Raw genomic sequence first — 23021 nt, 5'->3', positions numbered from 1 at the left:
TTCTGATCTTGTAAAAAAAATGTTTTCATGTTCATGAGTGTTTTCTTGGCTGGTTCGATTCTTGATAGGATTTCTTTTTTTGGGTTACACTGGCTGTTGCTATTTGCTCCCAAGTATTTTATGGAAGTTACCTGTTCTATTATTTGTCCCTTGGTATACAGATGTACGTTTGTTGGTATCTTTGAAAATACTAGAATTTTAGTTTTAGAAACATTTAGATGTAAACCGAACATTTCGCTATGACGAACTACCGCATTTATTATATTTTGTACTTCTTGTGCCTTGCTTGCTTTTAGGACGGTATCATCAGCATACGTGATGTTGTCTATGTTGGTTCCGTTAATATTGATTCAACCTTAAACCTCGTCTAATGCTTTTCTGAATATAGATTCCGAATACAGATTAAATAATAGCGGTGATACTGCAACCTTGTCGCAGTGGTATGGAATTTGGCTGTTATTAATACGTTCATTATGAACACTGAAGATCAGTATGTTACCTATAGTAGCGGGAGAAGGGAAAGTCAGATCAATTTAATGCCGCTGTTTGATGCGAGTCATAACAGGCTTCCTTAGTGGACATGCGCCAGTCAAAGGACACCTGCATACAATGAACATGTTTCATGGAGACTTAAGCTCCACACTCAGTAGCAGAGAACATGAAACTGTCAACCATATCTTGCATGACTGTGAGACATTAGATCTCAGATGACAAACACTTACGGTACCCATCCACTAGATCGGTATAAGCTGGTCGCAATTCAAGAATTCTGGATTGAGTATCATGAAAGAATATAAGATATACAACAATATGACCGGTTTTTAACAGACGGCTTCCGAAAAAAATGGGTCCTCTAGATTATTTCGGAGCCATATGATTCTCTGTTAGTTATTTTGTCTAATCTTGCAACTTAACAATTTCTTCTGGAAATTCCACATTGAGCTGCCGTATTTGTCTTTGTTTTTCATATTCCTTATCCAGTTTCAGAACCTTTAATACCCAGAAAACGACTCCCTTTATAAAGGTACATAGGTTGCACCTGTGCGGGTAAAAGTCGATCATCCGTTTTATAACCCAAAGGGAACCATAAAATATTCAACGATGCGAAAATGATAGCAGGATGTATGTAATCTTAAAAAAATTATATATGCTGGCATCAGATCTGTTTTAGAATTAAGATATAAATAAGGATATATTTGTACTCCAGTGAAAAGTGCTTCATAGTATTTAGAGTGATTTCAAGAACTGTTAATCCTCAATAGATTTGAAAGGACAAATATGGGTATAAGAGTTACAAAACAATGAATAAAATACGGTTTCGGGTTTTTCCTAATAGTAACATTTATTTGTAAGCGATTGTAACTAGATATAAGTAGTAAAGATTTTAAGCAGTAATTTACACAATTTGTTTAGGAAAAATAAAGAGAAAGTGGTTTCTAAGACATCTGACAACAATACAGTCTGACTTCGGGGTATTCCAAATGATTGTATGATGTAGATTTTGTTTTCCGCCCAGAAGTCGGAAATACATTTTTTTATTGGAGTGTGTTAATTGGTCAATGAAGAGATTTGAGGAATGCGTAGTAAAGAAAGCCGAGTAGGGTTTTTGAAAAAAGAAACGGAGGAGTTTGATACGAAATTTGGAAGAGAAAGGTTGCTTTGATTTTCTTCGTAAAATTATTAAAGAAAAATACATTTTGGTGTTTTTACCGGTTGGATAAAAAGTGAAAGTAGGAAAATTCGTGAAGTTTTTGTGGTATAGTATTTTTCATATAAAAATGTGTGCACGTCATTCAAGATTTACGGCGTTACCAAAACATCAGAATAGTTAGTAAGTGAGGAATTTTTAAAATGTCAACTATTTGTCAAACTATTATATTAACAGTAAATACACTTAGTTTTAAGATTACTGCAACACACTAAAATACATAAGAAAACATTTTAATACAAAATTATATATTCTAAATTTTAAACTTACCACTTTTAGAGCATTAATAATAAAAACGTCCCGCCATTATTTCTTGTTCAAAATAATTTATCCTATATCCTAAAGCTTATCAACTTTCTACAGACTATTTAGTTGTTTTGGCATAGCACAATCACAATACACAACAATAATTAGTTTTTAACGCTATTAATATAAATTTAATATGTATTTATAAATACAATTTATTAATATATAATATATTATGATTGTGTAAGAAATCAAAACATAAACAAAATTCTTACTCTAAAAAAGCGGCAACACTTTAAACAATTTTACCATACGCTGAACTGTCAAAAAATTTGAAGTATTCCCGTATCAGTTGCGTATAATTGTCTAATATATTTAATTAAAATTATTATTTTGTGGAATATTAAATTTAAAGAGTTATTTCATAAAATTTATATTATTAATAATAACAAATGTTTTTGGTTATTTAATCAATATATTTCTAAAATTCCCAATATAATGATGATTACATTTTTCTGATTATTATACCATGTTGACGCCTATCAAAGATCGAGCAGTTCCGTATGAGTTTCGTATTATTAGTTGTGTTAGGAAAATTTGAACTCTAACGTTGACGTTCTGGAAATTTTAAATATAAGTGACGTCACTTTATATAAATTGTGACGTGCACACATTTTTATATGAAAAATACTATAGCAGTCAAGCAGTGCAAAGCAGATATTTTCAAACAAGTGTAAGTTTATTTTTTTTAATGCAACAAAATATCTGGGGCGAGGCGGTCGATGTCTTTTTGGGGGGCCACCAGATTTGGAGTTGTAAGCAGCATTTGATTATCAATATTTTATTTCGATAAGAGATAATTTCTTTGGGCAAAGATCAACCCAGCAGGAGAGTACTTCGACCTAGGAGAAGCAGAATTTGAAGAATATGAAGCCCTGTCAATTTGCAGATTAAATTTTTATTTAAAATTTTCAAACGACAGTCATAGCGAGATAGAGGTGATTTGAAAAGTTTTGTGAATAGAAACAGTTTTCTTATCTGAGTCCCAGAATTAAAGAGCACGTTAGGAACATACGATCTGTATGTTTGGATTTTTACAATTTAGATATAATTTTGATTTGGTAGACAATTTTATTCATTATATATATACAGCAGGTACACAAATTTTGTATTGATAAAACATATTGATGTATTTTACATTTGATATTTCTTTTTGATTTTATTTGGGATACAATATATTGATGAAATTTACAGTTGATGTTTATGTGTATTTTATTATTCCTTTTGGTCCTCTTACTTGTAAATACAATAGCAGAGATACTGAGCCACGAGAATACAGCTTGAGACAAATTGATTGAATTATAGGTAAGATTGTGGAAGTAATATATATACATATATAAGATATATACATATATATATATATATATATATATATATATATATATATATATATATATATATATGTATGTATAATGTAAACATTTCTTTATTTTCAATTATTTAATTCGAGTAAAAAAATAATACAAAACAAACATGTACAGTATAATTAAAATCAGATTTTATACAATCATTTATTTCGATCTAATAGACGTAAATTTACTAAATGTCGCATCGTGGGTCTACCATGAGGACAATTCTGTAAAAAACAACAAAATTAAATATATACTATTCACACTTACTCTGTTAATTTGGAAGATATATTTATAGACATAATAAGAATAGACTATAATTGTGAGCAAAACAAGGAAACGCGGAGAGCACTCGATCGGTGGTCTTTCCATCTCTCTTTAGAGGCCGCTGTACTCTGAGTTAAGTATAACTAACCTTTCGAGTCCGTTGTATTTAACTCTTGCTAGATTTTTTGATTGAATTTTGTATTCATTTTAATATAATGCAAAAATATAATGTAAAAATTAATTGCAAAATAAACTACTAAGTAAAAACGTATATATATATATATATATATATATATATATATATATATATATATATATATATATATATATATATACGCCGGTATTTAGGCGCCACGCCCTTCCGGTAGGGATCTATGGAGGAGTATCACCGAGACGCAAGCCCTTATCTCTTGCCGTACTGCTCCACCATAGGCCGATCAGACACCAGCATATTCTAGTCTAATCCTACACGGCTAGTGACACAGGTCAGGACTTGAACGTCAAGTACGTACCGTTAAATAAAGCTAGTTGTCTTTTTTAATTTTTAGATTAATTAAAAGAGAATAAATAATTGATTTCAGAATTTAGGTATAATAATGTGGCTTTAATTTTTTATTTATTTGCCCAATTTAATTATATTTTTTTGGTGAACCTCACCTTCACCTACTTCACCTGGCCGGCCGCCGCTGTTTATTCATTGCGTGTTCTAGAAGTACCCAATCCAAGGGTACAACTATGTGAAACAACAGTCTTATAAATCGGATTATTGCGAATCTCTAAGAACTTGCAAATACATAAAACCAGAACAATAATGATAATGACGAATCTTATACCAATGATGAACGGAACTATAGGTAACTGTACGTATCTCACTGTAAGCACTTATAGAAGCAAATCTACATCATATATCAGAAATGAATTCTAAAGCAACTTATAATATAGAACGTAGTGGTAATAAAGCAGATAACAATTTGGAAGACAGGTTAAGAGATAAAGAGTAAATATTTTTGTTTTCAGATAACAAATTAATCCTAATCAAGGTAGATAGATACGCAAGAGTCTCGCAGGCTCAGTCTTGTTCTTGCTCAGCACGGTCAGTCTTGGTCTTGCTAAAATTAGGCGATCTTGGTCTTGGTCTTGCGAAAACGCAAGAATGAGACCAAGACTGATTTTTAGCAACACTAAAAGCGAAGCCTATTGTCGATAATAATGAGCATACAATTAATGTTTTTGGTTACTATGCTGTTTATCCCCAAGCGTTTTTAAAACCGGTTTAAAAAGAAACAAAAAATTTATCCCTATTCTTATACCACAGTTCTAAGTTTAAAGAAAAAAGACTATAATAAAAGAATAGAATTTGTAACGATAAAACGTCAAGAAGATAATGAATTTTCGAAGAATATTATATGGTGTAACGAATCAAAATTTACAAAAAAACGGAATGTTTAATACGCCCAATTCGAATTACTGGAGCGAAGTAAATCAACATTTAACAAGTACGTAGTTTTCAGGAGCGATGGGAGTTTAATATCTTTTGTGCAATCATAGACAAACTGGTTGTAGCTCTCCACTTTTATGATGGTAACTTAAACTATCTGTTTTAGGTGAAAGATATCTCAATATATTTAAAGTAAATTCACAAAATCACAATTAATGACAATTATGACATTATCATACACGGCCTGCTAGAAGAAAACAATAATAAAAAATCCTTTATAAAAACGTATATTTATTTAAAAGAACCCTTTCGGGTTAAACCAGAGAATGTTTTCGAAATGAGTATTCCATTATTTGTGCTGTTACTAGGTATACTGTTTTAATTAACATTTTTGTGATTTATTGTATACAGCCGACTACAGGAAATTCATTTTCCTTCTGGAAAACAATAAATATCTTATCTTTAGCATTAAACCACAATTATCTTCAAACGTAATAACTTTAGTTAGAGGGAAGCCTAATACTATTTGAAAGATAACTTATTTCTTTTTTTAAAGAAATTATAAAATAGAGGGTGTTTTATTTAAAATTATTGACTTACTTTAGTTTGAAGTTTAAAGAAATAGCCTATCATTTGTGACCACCTTGTATTTATAAATTCGATTTTGATATAAATTCCTAAAAGAACGTTATCTTCTCTTTGTGTGCAAAGGTTTTTAACACATTATGATTGTAAATGGATGAGATATTAACTTTTGAAAAGTTTGTCTATCTGTCAAAATTTTTGAAAAAAGATAATTAACTCAAAAAGTATAAAATTTTGATCCATGATACCGTTTACAAATTTTATCTAGAATCTTATGCAAAATCTAAAAATGCAATAATATACATGGTGTTCCATTTAAAATTTGCAAAGTTGGTGTTCACTTCCGGTTTAACCGGAAGTGGTATGTCTATCAAATTTTTTTTCAAGTTTGTCATAACTTGAAATCCCCATAAACAAATTTTCATAAATATCATTTAATTAGTTTCCGATATATAGATGGTGTAAGACCGTCGCATCGAGCAAAAAGACAGAAGAGGGAATGTAAAGGTAGTGGGGGCAAAAATATTGTTAGACGGGAAGTGCCATTTTGAGAGGCCACAATAAACAAGGAAAGAGAGTTTCTTTCCTTGTTTAAGAAATCAAATTTAGTTGGTTTATGTTATTATTTTTCCCAACTGTCACATGAAAGCTTATTTATAATCAAGTTTTTTAACAATTGTGTCACATTTTAGACTATTATCGTTATTATTTAATTAAAACTTTCTCGTCTAAGACACATTTTGAAAAATATTTTATAGCTACTATTTTATGACCTTAAAAAAAACATGAAATATTTTCCTAAATTTTGGTCTCCTTTTCATAACGATTAGATTTACTCTTTTGTCTTTTTGCTCGATGGCCCGTCGTGACAGACACTGTATATTAAAAATAATTTGTGAATAATGTTATACACGTGAAAAAAAACTAGCAGACAGACTATACAAGTAGACTATAGGTTCTGGAAGATGATATTGTCATACGGAAATGATTAAATATTCTCTATGATAGTTAAAATGTTCTCTTACCCATGGTTGATCAATCTCTCCCATATGATCTATCAATTTTTTCATATCCGTTTTACTGAGATCAGTACCAATCATAACAGATTTTCTGCAAGCTCTTGATGCAAACATCTTTTTAAGTTTACTAGGTACACATGATTGACTCGAAACCTTAAAAATAAAAATTATAGGATTAAAAAGAAAATTTTGTAAATTGACGCCGGTACTTTCAGACAATGAATCGTTAGACTAAAATAAATTAAATCGTAAGAACAAATATTTTACGTTTTGGGCTTGGTAACAGAGTTATTGATAAAAATAATCAATCAATGATACACGAATATTGGAAATTCATTTTTTAATAGTAGGCTATATTCTTAACAGGCATGTAAAGCAATTAGATGCGAGTACAATACTATGCTTTTACTACATTTTTCTTTTTATAGAAAAAAAAATCTACTTTAAAATGCATTGTTCGTTTATTGATATATGTATATAACCCCACTAAATTAAAGTAATTTTCTATTGGTTTTTTATTTACTAGATGAACTATATATAAAAAACACTTTACTCAAAATTTTGTTTATTACATAGTCTAAGTGACGTAGTTATACCATAAAAACTGTATTAACAACAAAGTGAACTTAAAACTTAATACTGGCATATTATATGCCAGTATTATATATTATATTATGGCATATTATATGTTAAAAATGTGTGATTAGTTTTATCATTATTAGTGAAATGTTTGGTATACAAACAATGACAGTATATACGTGAGTGACGTCTATGTGGGATTCCTGACTCTCGGATATCATCATTAACATTTTGAGATAGTACCTGAGGCTCCTTATTTATATTTCCTGTTGAGTTTGTAGCGGCCTAGATAGTATTTTCGTGGTTACTTTGAAAATGATAATTTTCCTCTAAATTATAGTTGTGTATAAATCATTATTATTAAAAATTTGACTGCAACACCTTTTCCACGTAGGTAGTTTTTATTTTAAAGATTTACGAAATATGATCTTCTACCTAAAATTCAAGTAGACTAAAATTCGTAAAATATTCAAACTTTGGTGTTTATAATCTTGAACTACGATATTCCCCACCACAAACTCTACTTGTCTTCTCCCCAAATAATATTTTTTATTATTTTCTTGCACTTGCATCGAGTTATGTCTAATTTGTGTCAAATCAACTGGATTCGACCGTTGTTTTTGTAATTCATCATTATTAGCCGTTTTGAGTCCACTGTTGAACATAGGCCTCCCGTAAATAATTCCATTGCATCCGATCGTGAGCACCCTGAATCCAGTTGTGCTCGATGCGCTTGATGTCATCCGGCCATGTTGTCGGAGGACGACCTCGATTACGATAAGCATAGTGTCTAGGTCTCCATTTCAAAATTTTCTTGGTCCATCTTCCATCTCTGACAACACGTCCTGTCCAGTTTCATTTTAGCGTTGTAATTCTTTTAACTGCGGCCGTAACACCAGTTTTTCTCGCATTTGATTTGAAACTCTGTCTCTAAGGGTCAACATAGGCCAACAATTGTTCTCTGTGCCACTTGTATCTTATTGATTACTTTTCTCGCAAGGGTCAATGTTTCTACTTCATACGTTAAAACTGGGAGTACACATTGATCAAAGACCTTCCTTTCCAAGCACATGGGAATGTCTGATCTAAAGACTTCCCTCAGTTTTCCGTAAGCTGCCCATATTAGTCCTGTTATTCTGTTTAACTCTGTTGTTTGATTGTCTCTTCCTAATTTAATCTCATGGCCCAGATATTATGCCGCCCATGCGATTTTTGGTTTCTTCGTGTTTAAGAAATAGACGTCTAACTTCTACTGAGCTGGCAAATCGCCTGGACCATATATTATTTATCTATGACCTGGACGAAGTCCGAAATGTAGATGTAAGTAGGTGGACAGTTCATCGACGACTTCATGAAGCGAACTGTGTCCCGGCTATCCGTGGAAAACCGCAAGCTCGACTTGCTTTTGTAAAGGAACACGAAAATTGCAATTAGGCAAACTGGAGTAATGTTTTAGTCTTGGATGAGTCCAGAATTTGTTTGAGGTCCCCAGACGGTCGCGAAAGAATCTGGAGAAGACAAGGAGAACGATGCAATATTGTCGACAGAATAACCTATCGAGAAGACCCAGTTATGGTTTGGGCTGATACGTTCCGATGCCCGTACTGACTTAATTCCTATGTAGTCCTATATAGTCCCTATCAATTGGCGAGCTTCCAGCCCCGACCTCAATACAACCGAACATATATGGGACACACTGAGAAGACGAATTCAAGTTCGACTACTACGTCCAAACGATTTGACTGAGCTTAGTGCGGCTCTTTGGACAATATGGGACGAATTTGACCAACTTTACGTTTAAAATTTAATTACCACAATAAAAATAAATAAAATAATAATAAAAAGACGTATGTAGGCATTAATAAATGACATAAACATTATTTTTGATAAATGTTTTTATTAACAAAGCTTCTTTTAATTTTTCAATTTTCGAATAACGCCATATATTTTTATAAATAAATAATTTTTTCGCACAAATTGATTTTCTTATTTACATTTAACGTTTCTCCTTAAAGGTATGCCCGATCTATAAGTGGTATCTCCAAAAATGTGCTTTCTTCTCCATAAAATAGGCATGGCTAGAATTTTTTGCACCTGAGTGTATAAGCCGCCTAGTCGGACTTTCATGATCAGTATTAGCGAAGTGTTTTGTAAGCGATATCCGTGTGAATTGTAGGCGATAATTATTAATGTGATTAGAATTTATGATATTTGTAATTTAGTGAGTTTTGAAGTGAAAATAAAGTTAGTTAAACCACATTTGCTTCACTCAATCAGTGAATCTACAGAAAAACTTAACAGTATTAAAATAATTTAGTACCAACGTTTAAATGTACAGACGATTTATTTATCAGGGTGTGCAGTCTTTCAGGAGTGGTATCTTATAATGATAGGAGATAGGCAAGATTCTCGAAACACTGATTCACTATACATATATAGTTAGCTGAACAGTAATTTAAAAATTTAAGAATTAAAAAATAAATAAATAGTTTATAATTTATAAATTTAATATGTACTTAATATTTTTATGTTTTATTGTAAATACAATTTCATTATTTAGATATAGTCTATCTATCCTATTTTCGGGGGGTTAGGTGGAAGAGCAGTTGTGTGCCGCTGTTGCACAGTGGTAAACAAACTGAATCTCGCCCTACTGATATTATATTTCATTGTAAAGAAAATTTAATCTGTTGTTAATAAAGACATTTATTATTATTATTATTATATATAAACAGACATATAAACGAAATAGAGAAAGACCACCTACACCATGGCAAGATGACGAACAATTCATACTGCACAAGATCTTGCACTCTGTATACAAAGAGAGGAGGCCTATGAGAGGAAGCCACATTTGTATGGTATTATGGTATATATTATGTATTATGGTATATAACAATGTATGGTAAGCATATTATATATGTAGTATTTGTTTGAATCGGTTAAGTTACTATTGTTATTGCTAGTAGGTATTAGTAGTAGTAGGTAATTTTTTAAATTTTCTTTTAAGTTATAAGTAAATTGAATGTTATTATGAAAATTATTGAACATTTGAAAGGTATGATCGCTAATATTTCCATCACTAAGTTTGCTATTGGTGCTAAGATAGGTGAAGTCATAATGGAAATCTGAGAATAGTATTTATTTATTTTCATGTTGGAGAAATGTAGAGCTGAGGCAGAACATTACACTTTTCAGGAATTCTTTAAGAGGATGTATTTGGATGTTACTCCATCTGGTTATACACATTTTAAAGTTATTTCAATTGCAATATTAGTATATAATGATTTTACATCGAAATATATGTTTGTGATTAATTGGTACAGACTGTTTTGAAATAAATTTGTGAAAATACCATGAATCCTGTATATGATAGTGCGTTTTACCAATTGCATTTCTCAAAATGTCAAATATCTGCCAGATAGCGTAGAATATCTCGTTTTACATTTCATTACAAAAAAAAATAACAATATATATATATATATATATATATATATATATATATATATATATATATATATATATATATATACAATCATTCTTACCTGCAACATATACAACATTTCAATTATATCTTCTTTGGAAAATACAAAACTTCGACTTATTGGAATAGCACTCAAAGAAACTTTCTTAGTACAAGGAGCTAAAAAAAAAATAAGGACAAATTAGACTGAACTATATATGCATGTTATATGAGGTACGTATTTTTTTTATTTTAACTATAAACAGTAATATTCGTAGTTGTATCATTTTATTGCTCAAAACTTTAAATGTGGTAAAACTTCTACAAATTATGCCAGTTTATTAAAAAATCTCTGTTGTATGGTTTATAAGAAATTAATCAATTTAAAAGTTATCATGGATGCAAATACCGTGCCATGGAGAGGAAAACTCATTACCAACATGGTTTCAATACCGAAAACTAATGATTCGGAGCATAGCACGAATCAGAACAAAATGACTGAATTAGAAGATTCAAAAATTATTGTAAGTAGCAAAACAATTTCACTTTTTTAGTATTAAGAATTCCTTTTTCGTTGCAGCTGTGTTCGAATAATTTGGCTAATCACAACATTGTCTTCACAGAAAACAATGAAGACCATGACGACACAAAAAGCACATATACACACCCAACGTCTTCTAAAGAAAGTTTGACTGTGGAAACCATTGGATGTGCAGAGGTAAGATAATTATTATTATATTGATGATCGTGATTTGTATTTTTTTAAACATAATTATAAGTTCACAATTTTATATTGTTTTAGGATTTTGTGTATGCAAACGACAATGAAAATTATCATAAGTACGTGACAAAACCTGAACAATTTGAATGTACTGTTAACCCTGATAATCCTACTAAGATTCACATTAACCGAAAGGAAATAGTGAACTATTACATTTCACTATGTGATTCTAATGACAGTGATGTTGATATAAGCGACAACGATCGTACCTACAAAGTCGAGCAGAGAGGTCAACGAAGGATGTTATCCAATAGCAGCTCTTCCAGTAATGATTCCTTATCATGCAATTCATCTTATAGTTCTCCGCATATAGTTTCGCAGAGCAGTCAACAAAACCATGATAGCCTTGATGATCGCCAACATCCGGACCGGATAAGGCACTGAAGAAGAAGAAGTTCTCCGCATTCGTCCACACAAAATAAAAAGAGTAAAAACGCATTCGCCAACCAAGTAAATGGAAACAGAATACAGCAAAAAGATTAAGAAATTCTAGTAAGTCTTATGTTTCAATGTCTAAATCTAAAAAAGTTGTTGAGGCTTGAAGTATTAAACCACCTTGCGTTGAGAAATGTCGGCTAAAGAGCAGAGAGAAAATCAGTGAGGATGCAAGAAATACAATTTTTAACAAATTTTGGGACCTGGCAGATATTAATAAACAGAGATTATTTATTCATTCTAATACTAAAGATGTCATATCAAGGTACAAATATATGAATGCTGAAAATCCAAGAATTAACAATCAGGTATTTTTCTTTACTATTGATGACGATCCAAGAAAAGTATGTAAACTTTTTTTTTAAATACTTTGTGTATTATGGATCGTATGGTGGGAACAACTTATAAAAAAGTAGCTCAATATGGCTTCGTAGAGGATGATATCCAAGGAACGCATAGCAGTCATACCGAAATTAGTGGAGAACTTATACAAGATATAAAAGGTAACATTGATTCGATATCACATATCGAATCCCGTTATCTCAGAGCTAATACTTCACGTGAGTGTATCGATGAGGGGAAAAGTGTAGCAGAACTCTTCAGAGACTTTAAGAGAGTCAAATACAGAAAAATAGATCATTTGGCAAATACTGTACATATTATAAGGTTTTTACGACTTATTTTAATATAGGATTTTTTAAGCCCAAAGATTAGTGTGATCTGTGTCTTTCTTATAATAATACAAATGGGGAAGCAAGACAAAACATACTTAAACAATACGAAACACATCTTGAAGAAAAAGAGTTGTGTAGAAAAGAAAAATATTTTGATCGCCTTCATACAGAAGACAACAAAAAAATTGATATTTATGACTTGCAGGCGGTGCAGGGAACTAAATAAAATAGATCCAAATAATGAAAAAAAAACAAGCCTATAGTGATATTCATTGTTTCTATTGGAACGAAACAGATGCAAAACGTAGTTGCATTGAAATCGGTTCTTCTATAATGAAGTATTTTGAAATATTATCCAAAAACTTTTCAGAGAAAGAACCGGAAGTAACCTTTTTCTCGAACAGCTGCCGTGGAAAAAATAAAAATAAAATTATTGCCATCTTATATTTATATGCAGTAACTCACTACAATATTAAAGTTATAACCCATAGGTTTCTGATTAAGGGTCATAGCCAAAATAAAAGTGACAATGTGCACAGTCTAATTGAAAAAGGGATTAAAAGGAATCTGAAATCTGGCCCTATATATTCGCCCCACCAGTACGTGTCTATAATTAAAACTGCAAAAAAATCAAGTCCTCCATTATCAGCTCATGAGCTTATTTTTGAGTCGTTTATGGATCTAAAAAAGCTTCAAGAAGAATGGGGATACAACTACAATATTAATACTTAAAGAAATACCGTAATGTGGAACGATATAGTCCTGTTGGTTAAAAAAGGAAATCCATTTAGCCTGTTTTATGAAACGTCGTATAAACATGATACTTTTCGTGAAATTAACGTACGAAACAAAAGAAAGAAAATGCCTGTTTTGAAGGATATAATTCCCATACGCGCATATGAGAAAAAAATAGAATTAGGTGAAAATAAGAAAAAAGATCTCCAAGTTCGTGTTAGAGATAGAAACATAGAGAGTACACCCATAATCTAAAAGCAAGCGAATATAATACTTGTAGGACATTAAGGAAATTTGTTGATCCGCGCCCCATCACAGTTTGGAGAGGAAGCGCAGAACATTAATTCCCTTCCCACATCTTTGTTTGATATACGTAATGTGGCTAGTGGATACCTAAATATTTATATTCGTTTACCATACGGATAGTGTATTTACCTAAAGAGCCATTATTGACTAAGTGATATGTGTACCTTGTGAGGCACATTACAGCTGTCTTTTCTGGTGAAACCTAAAGCCCATATCATCGGACCAGTTTTGAAACTTGTCAAAAGTATGTCTAAAGTCTATTATGCAGCGATTATAGGTATTATGGTTGACATAAATGGAGAAATCGTCCGCGTATTGAATAATTTGTGTGTCATCGCTCATCAAATCACGCAAGTCCGCAGTGTTTAAGATAAACAAAAGATTGCTTAAAATAGAACTTTGTGGAAGCCCGTTGTAAAGTACTTTTGGACCATGTAAAACGTTATGATGATCTCGCAAAAACATTTTTCTATTAGCAAACAAATTTAAAATATTTATAGAAATTCTATTATGAATACCAAACGACACAATTTTTGAATATAGTATTTCCAAATCTACCACATCATAAGCCCCTTTAAGGTCCACAAAAAGAGATAACATATAATTATTTCTTGATAGACGCAATTGTGCGTTTGTAACTAAATGGGAGACAGCTTCAATTGTACCTATGCCTTTACGAAATCCATACTGATTTTTTGGTAAAAATAATCAGCTTCCTACAAAATATTTGAGTCTAAATTTTATAAGCCTCTCGATAGTTTTTGTAATACACAATAACAATGAAATAGGTCGGTAGGACGAAGGAAAGACAGGTTGTTTCTTAGGTTTTACTAGAGACACACTATTATATTTTTAAGACTAGGTATCTGAATACTTTTGTTTCAACTACCAATCATTAAACATTTATAAAAGAAGTTTACCATTTTCCGGTCATTGATTTATTATTGCAAAGTGAACTCATTAAGTCCATGTGCGGTATTTTTTGATTTTTTTAAGACTAATTCTAATTCCGAACGGCTAAAAATTTTTGAAAGAGTTTCTGAGTCTTGGTAAAAGTGATTGATTAATGTTGTCGTTAAAAATTGTACCCGAAGCAGATGGAGCCAATTTATCAAAAACTTTTTGAACAAGGCTTTCGGTTAATTGTTGTTTTCTTTTTTGATTATGTTTATTGCAAATAAATTTTACAGTATTCCATATATCAGTCAAAAAAGTGTTTTTATTTAATTTATTTAAACACGTTTTCCCACAGTTTTTTTTTGTTTAAGTTTAAAAGTACGTTGTACATTAGCGGAAATGTTTTGAGAGTGTACATAATTGATAAAATTCACTTGTTTTTTAAATTCTTTAAGAGCTTTTCGCTTTGTAACAATCGCAGAACATTCCTCGTTCCACCAATAAGGTCTTGATACAGAAAATGTAAAAGATTTCTTAATAGGCATAGATTTCGATACTGCGAAATCAATTATATTGAGTAAAAATTGGATTTTGTCCATTGAAGTAAATTGTCTTTTTAAATTATTGAGCGCACTAATTTCAAATTTAAATGTATTTTCAAAAACAACCCCGTCGGCACAAGAGTCATTCAATTTTGTTGCTAGGTCGATGACAAAGGAGGAGAGGTTGATTTGAATTTCTACATTGATTGGGCAGTGATCTGAACCTAATGTGTCTGAATGTACTAAGCAAGCTAGACGATCGGCTAAAAGGAGAGAGTTAAGTCAACTGCTGAATGATTACTAGTTTGGAGAAATTCTTGTTGCTGTTCCTTCTGTTGCTTCTAAGGTAATTAATTCAAAATAAACCATGGCCCCTACTAATATTCTACTATTTCGCCATCTGCAATTCCCCCCCCCCCCCATATCGTGAGCGATAGAATCCTTGAGAAAAATAGATTTTGCTAAATTAAATTGAAGGGATAGGTTGATCCAGGCATTTTTTCTATCCTAATATCTAATGGTCTATAAATTGATACGAATGAGAGATTCATTTTGCTCAAAAAACTGCGCATTCGTCTATAACATCATCGAAATTATCATTAATTTCGGATTCTTGGTAATCAATTCCCTGTATGACAAAAATAACTACACCACTGTAACCATCTTCACGACATTTATTAATAAAGTTATATCCTTTAAGCCTAAAATTATGACCGGCTGTGAGCCATAATTCTGAAAACACAATTATATCTGTATGGTTATTGTTAATATGACTTATAGACTGCCTTTGTTACTATAAATAGATCTACAATTCCATATTAAAGAAATTTGTCTTTTTTTATTGGGATTTTCAAATTCTGGATAACTCTTGCTAGTAGTCTAGAGAGGAGCCTGAGTTCTCCGCCTTTTATTTGTTTTTAATTCTAATTTTATTGCATTAGATGCTTTTATATTGGATTTATTTATAGGAGCGTAATAAACTCTTTTGTTTACTGGTGCTAAATCGGAAAAGTTTTTAAGAATATTAATTTTGAATAAGCTGGATTATTAATCGTTGATTCGGCATCCTTAAAACTCGAAAGCCATTACCCTTTTTATGTCATGTTATTTCTGGTACATTGGACAATCTCGTGATATTAATGAATGATCAGAAGATTTACAGTGAATGCACATTTGCAATTCAGAATTACATTCAGTAGAAGAATGATCATTTGCACATCGAGAACGACGAGATTTGCCTTTGCATTGGGAGATATTGTGACCGTAACACCAACATTTTGTACATTGTACAACTGGATGGATGTATAGTACTACAGATAAATTAACCTTATTGATGTTAATGAAGGATGGAATCTTTAGTTTCGGTATTTTAATGACCTTAACACGTTTAAACCTCAAATAAATATCAATAACATCGTTTTTAAATTCAATAACCCGTTATAAATAAACTCCAATTATAATGGAAAAAATACGACCGACGTTTTTATCAGCATGTTCCAAAAATACCTGATAAGGGCCTGAATCAGTTGGTTGATATTTATTATTAGTCATAAATATTTACCTTGGCGGATATTGTATCCATTGAACTAGCGTTATTATTATTTATATTAATCATGGGTGGTCCAGGAGCGCCCTCGTTACCTGCCATGGTCTATAGTCTATACAATAGAGCTGTCTCCAAAACACATTTTAATAATTGCTATGAACTAGTATCTATCGGTAAACACTGCACTGAAAACAAGGCGTAGGTCCGATGCCTTCAAATGTAGAAACAAAACTGGAATCTACCAAAAAACTGAATATTTTTTAGAGGAGATCCGAAAAATTGGACTAATAGATTAAAATAAAATAATTAAATAAAATAAAATTAAATAAAATAGGCATGATGCAGTAAATATTGTAAAACCCGAAACTGGCCACGGAAACATACCATCAATTATTACTTAACATTTACTTAAAGGATTGTGAGTAGATTTTTCATTCCACATCATTTAGATGAACTGACATCGGCAAACATTTCACAACTTTTATAAATTTCAAGTACAAACTTACCGTCCTGGTCTATTTTAAAGGAAAATCCGTGTTTCTTAAATACATGTAAATTTTCAATCAATATACATTCGTTTCCTGCGGTCAATTCCAAAGGTTTGGGACTAAAATGAAGTAAACAGTAACTAAAAGCTGTAAAAAAGACGTAGAGTAATAAATCATCATTAAGTAATCAAAATATTTCCAGGGAGTATGAAAAAATTTTAAGTTAAAACTTCCATATTTAATATTGCATATTTTTCTATTGTTCAGATAGTCTTACATCGTAATAGGTGTATTGAAAGGATATGTGCATTATTATGAAATAAAGTATATAAATAAAATAAATGCTGTTTACTAGTTTACTATACATTTTCTTCCAATTGAAGAAAATTGACTCAGGTGACATGGAACTTATTGAATATTTTAAAAGTAATAGTTTTCCGGGAAAATTCACTCCTTAACTCGAGCTCAAATCAATTCTATTAAATTAAGCTCACAATGATATCGATGTACTACGCAAGTATCGATATATATATATATATATATATATATATATATATATATATATATATATATATATATATATATATATATATATATATATATATATATATATATATATATAGGTTGTTCCACGAATATACGGCTGTTTTAGATTACTTCGACAACGAATATTTTACTGTGCAAGTAGAAGTATGAAGGTAAATTGGTCTAATCATTATTCCAATAAAAAGGATCTACTAGTATGACATCTAAACTAAAATTATTTCAGTTAATAGATGTTCAGATAGACGCAAAATTTATTGTGAAATTTAATCCGAAAATAACAAAAATTTTTACACAAACGCTACTATAAATAAATATAATTACTGACATTTGGGTAAACTTTCCGTGAAATGTAAACACCAAAGAGGCGTGCCGGGTTTCTTTGATATTATACTATTTTATTACTTTATTAGGTACAACAACTGTAATAAAAAGAAATATACTATTTTTAATATAAATGAAAAAAGAAATTGGCAGATCGATGGTTCAGAAACCAGAAAAAGAATCTAATATTTCACTTTGTTAGTTTTAAATATTTGTTTGCTTTTGAGTGGATGTGCTCTTAAAAGTTCCGAAAGTAACGGGTATAACATACCGGCTATTGATAGTTAAAGTAACAAGTCGTTACAGATATTAAAAAGTAACGAAAATTTATATACAGTTTCATATATCGCCGACTGATTATGGCTGTGAATCTGATCGTTGATGATAGTTTTAAGGAGATTAGGAGAATAAGAGAATAAGTAAGTTTTTTTGTTTTTTTTTTAATACTAATTGAATATTCGACTAAATAAATTACACTATTTGATCACTTAAGTATTGTTAAACTTCGTTTAAATAACTTTTAATTCAAAAACCAACTTGTTTACAATACTAAACTCAATGATAGTAATTATATACTTCAAAATCTGAATTACTGTTCTATAAACTAGTAACTCTATATTTATATCATCACTTCATATTTAAATCTAAGGTTTTTTTTTTTTTTTTTATTTAGTTTGATGGCCTTGGCCGAGCCAATTAGCCAGACAAATTTAAAGAAAAACAATTTTTACAATCAGAGGAATTTTTTACAATTAGAGGAATAAACATATAATCATCCGTACAATCTAACATGCAATTAGTAATAAATTACAACTTATTTTTTAATTCTTTTTTTTTTTTTTCTTTTTTAATTTTTTTTTTTTTCCTGCGCTAAGACATAACCCGATTCAACATCTCGGAGGTTTACATCTTCCTTTTTTTTTTAATTCTTTATGATTTTTTTTTTTTTTATTAATTTTATAAATATTTTTTTTTTTAATTTTTTTTTTTTTTTTTTGCTTTAATACAATATTTACTTAAATATAAGTTAGTTTTAAGCTACAATTTATATTTACAGTTTTTGATTTCGTAAATCGTTTTTAATATATTGATATCTCTAGAGAAAATCAAATTATTCAGGTAGACGGGAAGTGGAATTTTTAATATAATAAGATTATCATAAAATTTGTTTATGTTTACTGATTCGTGGGAACATTCAAGAAAAATATGTAATAAGTTACCTTCTTTTCCACACTTGCAATTAGGTGACTCCGCGAGACCCAACTTGTACATATGAAGGGGGGTAAGAGCATGATTAGATCTTAATCTGTTTATAACCCTTATGAAATGGCGATTTGATAGAGTATGAAACCATCTTTTTATGGGTATTTCAGGCTGCATTTGTTTGTAATTATTTCCAGTTCTCGTGTTTCGATAATGTGTTTGCCATTTTTCTTTTTGATGCTGTTTACTAATTATATCAATGTCTGAAAAGGGGAGTAAGTTCAAGGGAGGTTCTTCGCCTATGTCTAGGGCAGATTTGGCTAGGCTATCTGCTATTTCATTGCCCTTAATGCCCGCGTGTCCCTTTATCCATGATATAATAATGCTTTTCCCTAAATTTGTAATTTTATTGTAAATAGTCATAATTTCTAGTTCTATATGATTTAGTTGTTTGGACCTATGTACGTTTGTTAGTCTGTCGACGACACTCTTACTGTCTGTAAATATTATGCAGCTGTAGGGTTCGTTACTATGTATATGCCTTAATGCAAGAAGAATCGCTGTCATTTCAGCAGTGTATATCGATGATTCAGCTGGCAATTTCAATAATTTTTTAAATCCACTTTGAACATTAATTAATGCACATCCTACTTTGTTTTGTACTTTAGATCCGTCTGTAAAGTAAAACTGATAATTTGGCCATTTATGTCGTGTAAATGATTGAAAAGCGACTGGATCTAAATTACTGTCCATAAAAAAGGTATTAATATGTTTTGAAAAAAGCTCTTCTAATATATGGGAATACATAGGTGAAACTTGATTTTCATACGTATAGAAAGTATGTCGGTATTGAGATATCCTCAGGTAACTATTTACCAGAAGAGAACATTTTTTCTTTGTCCAATATTTATGAGTTAGATCTAAAATTGATAAAATATGAATATCCTGTAGATAGTTAGTATTTTTCCCTATGGCTCTAGTAATGAATTTATCACTTAAAAACTCCCGTCGAAATTTCAGAGGTGGTTCTATCGCCTCAACTTCCATTATATTAACAGGTGTAGAATTCAAATATCCAAGACAAAGCCGAAGGCATTTATTTTTTTGTATTTCTAATTTATTTAAATGTGTGTTTGCGGCAGTTCCATATAAATGACAACTGTAATCGAAAATGGGACGAATCATAGAATCTAAGGTTTATATCCTGTCATAACAGTATTTTAAAAATGGGGAGAATTTACTATTGTACAATTCAGCACATTGGACCATTTAAATCGATACCTTAAAGCGAATTTAAAACAGTCGTATATTCGTGGAATGGAGTATACTAAATTTTAAAGGAATTTATCTAGGAAGACACTCAAATAAACAATTCGAAGAATAAGCAAGATTTCGCACAGGGAGGCCTACTATAGATAATATATTTATACTAAAAATTGCATTGGGAAAAGGGCACAGCAGAATAGAGAAACACCTGTAGAGTTAACAGACCTTGCAGAAGCATATGACAGTTGTCACAATGCGCTTAATCTACCTAAATGCGCTATAATCCAATGGGTTAAAAACTGCAGAAACACGGAACTTAGAATAGGGGATGACATGCTTTTCCTCTTATTCTTTGCCGATCAAATCATAATTGCCGGAGATCAAGATGATTTAAATTACATGATTATTAATTATAGAAAACCATGTCCTACCATGAACATAAGTGTGAATATCTGGTGGTAGGAAACAGTGAAATAGAAGATCTAATGTTAGATACGGAAAGCACAAAATTAAGTCAACACTGACTTTAAAAAATGGTCTACAGATTTGAACTCGGTCTTTGTGCATATCGGCCATCATTTGAGTAGAAAATTTTGCTGTGTGTGAATATATTAATAACCTTCTTGGTCACATTTAAACCGTTGATTATCCAAAATCGTTGCCGTAGCAACGTACCTAGGGTAGCTTGAACTCCAGCATGTCTGAGTGACATATGCACAAACTTTATTATTCAAGTGATTTGATTTATTACTCTGCCTAATTCTTTTATATACTTTACTAACTTAAAATACAAATTAATACTCACTTCACAAGTATTTGCGAATCTATAACGGTATTTAGCTGGAGTTGTTCGTAATTATATTTCTCATCGGTAGCATGTTGATCAATAATAAACAAATCGTCGTTTAATTTAGTGATTATAAAACCTTTGTTAAACTGACCTATTACAACCATATCTCTAAAATCTGACTTACTAATTTGTTTCTGCAGCTCTTCTTCTGCACTTTTGTTCTGTTCAGATTTAATTTCAGATCTGAATTTAACTTTAATACTTTTTTTTGAAGTATGACCAGGTACTTCTTTGCATTTTTTTATTTCATCCAAGGTTATATTAAATATTTTAGACCTTCTTTGAATTCTATTCACCGGTTGATCAAGACTTATTCCGATATTGTCTACTATACAATCACTAGAATTTGAACTGTGATCACCCTCATCATTTTTTTCTTCTTTGACAAGTTTACAAGCGATTCCAATAAGTTCGTCCAACTTCTCTTGAGATTCGTCTAAAATATTCTTTTCTACTTTAAAACCCATACTGCTACCTATACTTCCTTTATCTTTGGGCTTGGCTGCAAAATCTTTTATTGAAAATTTAGATTTTTCGGAGCTTTCGTCAGTCTTTGATCGTTTTTTAAAACGTTCTGTAATACTTCCTTGTTTTATCGAACTATCAGTCAGACTTCTCTTGACACCCTTATCTGCTGGTGTAAATACAGAAAGATTTACATTTTGCATTTTATACGTAGAAGGAAACTGTTTACAAACTGCCAATAATGAAGACTTTATTGCAGCTAACAAAAGTTTCTCGTTTTCTAAAAAAACTTGTCTTTTATCTGGAGTTATGTTGATATCCACAAATATTGACTTTGTAGAAATATTTAAATAAACAAACGGATACTGATGAGAATTGTAAGATTTATATACCTCATTAACTAACTTCATAATTTTAGAAGGCTCACAAGGTCTGGAATTGATATAATAAAATTGTCGATCATTAGCGCTTCTACCAGAGCCGTGGATAACGCTAGAAATCAAAAACTCCAAATCAAACGGTAAAGGTTCGTCTAAAAATTGTTTTATTCCAAATTCTGTTAGAATTTCCTCTGTTGGAAGAACCAGTGCTACGTCTATTAATGACGATATCTGTTTGGAACCAAAAACGTTTATAATATTGTCTCGAATTGTATCTTTGCCATCGGTAGCTACAACTGTGTTCTTTGAACCAGAAGTGAGAGTATTTGTACACGTGAATCTGGAAAAAAAAGCTATGATTAAAAGTTTAATATATATATATATATATATATATATATATATATATATATATATATATATATATATATATAAAATTGGTAATAAAATAATCTTCTTCTTCTTCTTCGTCTAGCCATTCACGTCCACATCTGAACATAAGCCTCTTCAAGTCTTCCTTTCCATTGTTTTTTATTGTACGCTACTTGTAGCCAATTTTTCCCGGCAGTCCTTTTCAGATCATCTGTCCATCTCATAGGAGGTCTGCCTCTGGGCCTTTTGTGTTGGTATGGTCTCCAGGTTAAAATTGATCTGTGCCATTTGTTTAGATCGCTCCTAGCTACATGTCCAGCGTATAAAATAATATGATATAATAAATAAATATATAATAAACTACGATTTTTAGAGATAAAAATGACCACTTGGCGGGGTGGTAGGTTAGGCTGGAACAAGTTCGGGGTGTTAAAGTTACAAAATAAAATCGAATTTTTTAATATTGTTCAAAAAAAAATTATATTAAGTGTTAGCATGCCATG

General features: G+C 30.9%; 1 protein-coding gene across 3 annotated transcripts in view; it reads right to left on the bottom strand.

The window, feature by feature from the left end:
• Nucleotides 1-3442: 3442 nt before the first annotated feature.
• Pms2 (mismatch repair endonuclease PMS2) overlaps nt 3443-23021 on the bottom strand; it is a 46753-nt gene continuing 27174 nt past the window's right edge. For all 3 annotated transcript variants that reach the window (XM_072534917.1, XM_072534919.1, XM_072534918.1), the window contains 5 exons: nt 21260-22489; nt 17137-17237; nt 10797-10894; nt 6679-6825; nt 3443-3590 (listed from right to left, as the gene is read on the bottom strand). In XM_072534917.1, coding sequence (XP_072391018.1) covers nt 3522-3590; nt 6679-6825; nt 10797-10894; nt 17137-17237; nt 21260-22489 — 1645 coding nt within the window. In that variant the 3' untranslated portion in view covers nt 3443-3521. The remainder of the gene's footprint in view (nt 3591-6678; nt 6826-10796; nt 10895-17136; nt 17238-21259; nt 22490-23021) is intronic.

This window comes from Diabrotica undecimpunctata, chromosome 6 (assembly GCF_040954645.1).
Source record: "Diabrotica undecimpunctata isolate CICGRU chromosome 6, icDiaUnde3, whole genome shotgun sequence".
Taxonomy (NCBI): domain Eukaryota; kingdom Metazoa; phylum Arthropoda; class Insecta; order Coleoptera; family Chrysomelidae; genus Diabrotica; species Diabrotica undecimpunctata.
Note: the sequence above shows the minus strand (reverse complement) of the source record. Positions and strands in the feature narration are given on the sequence as shown.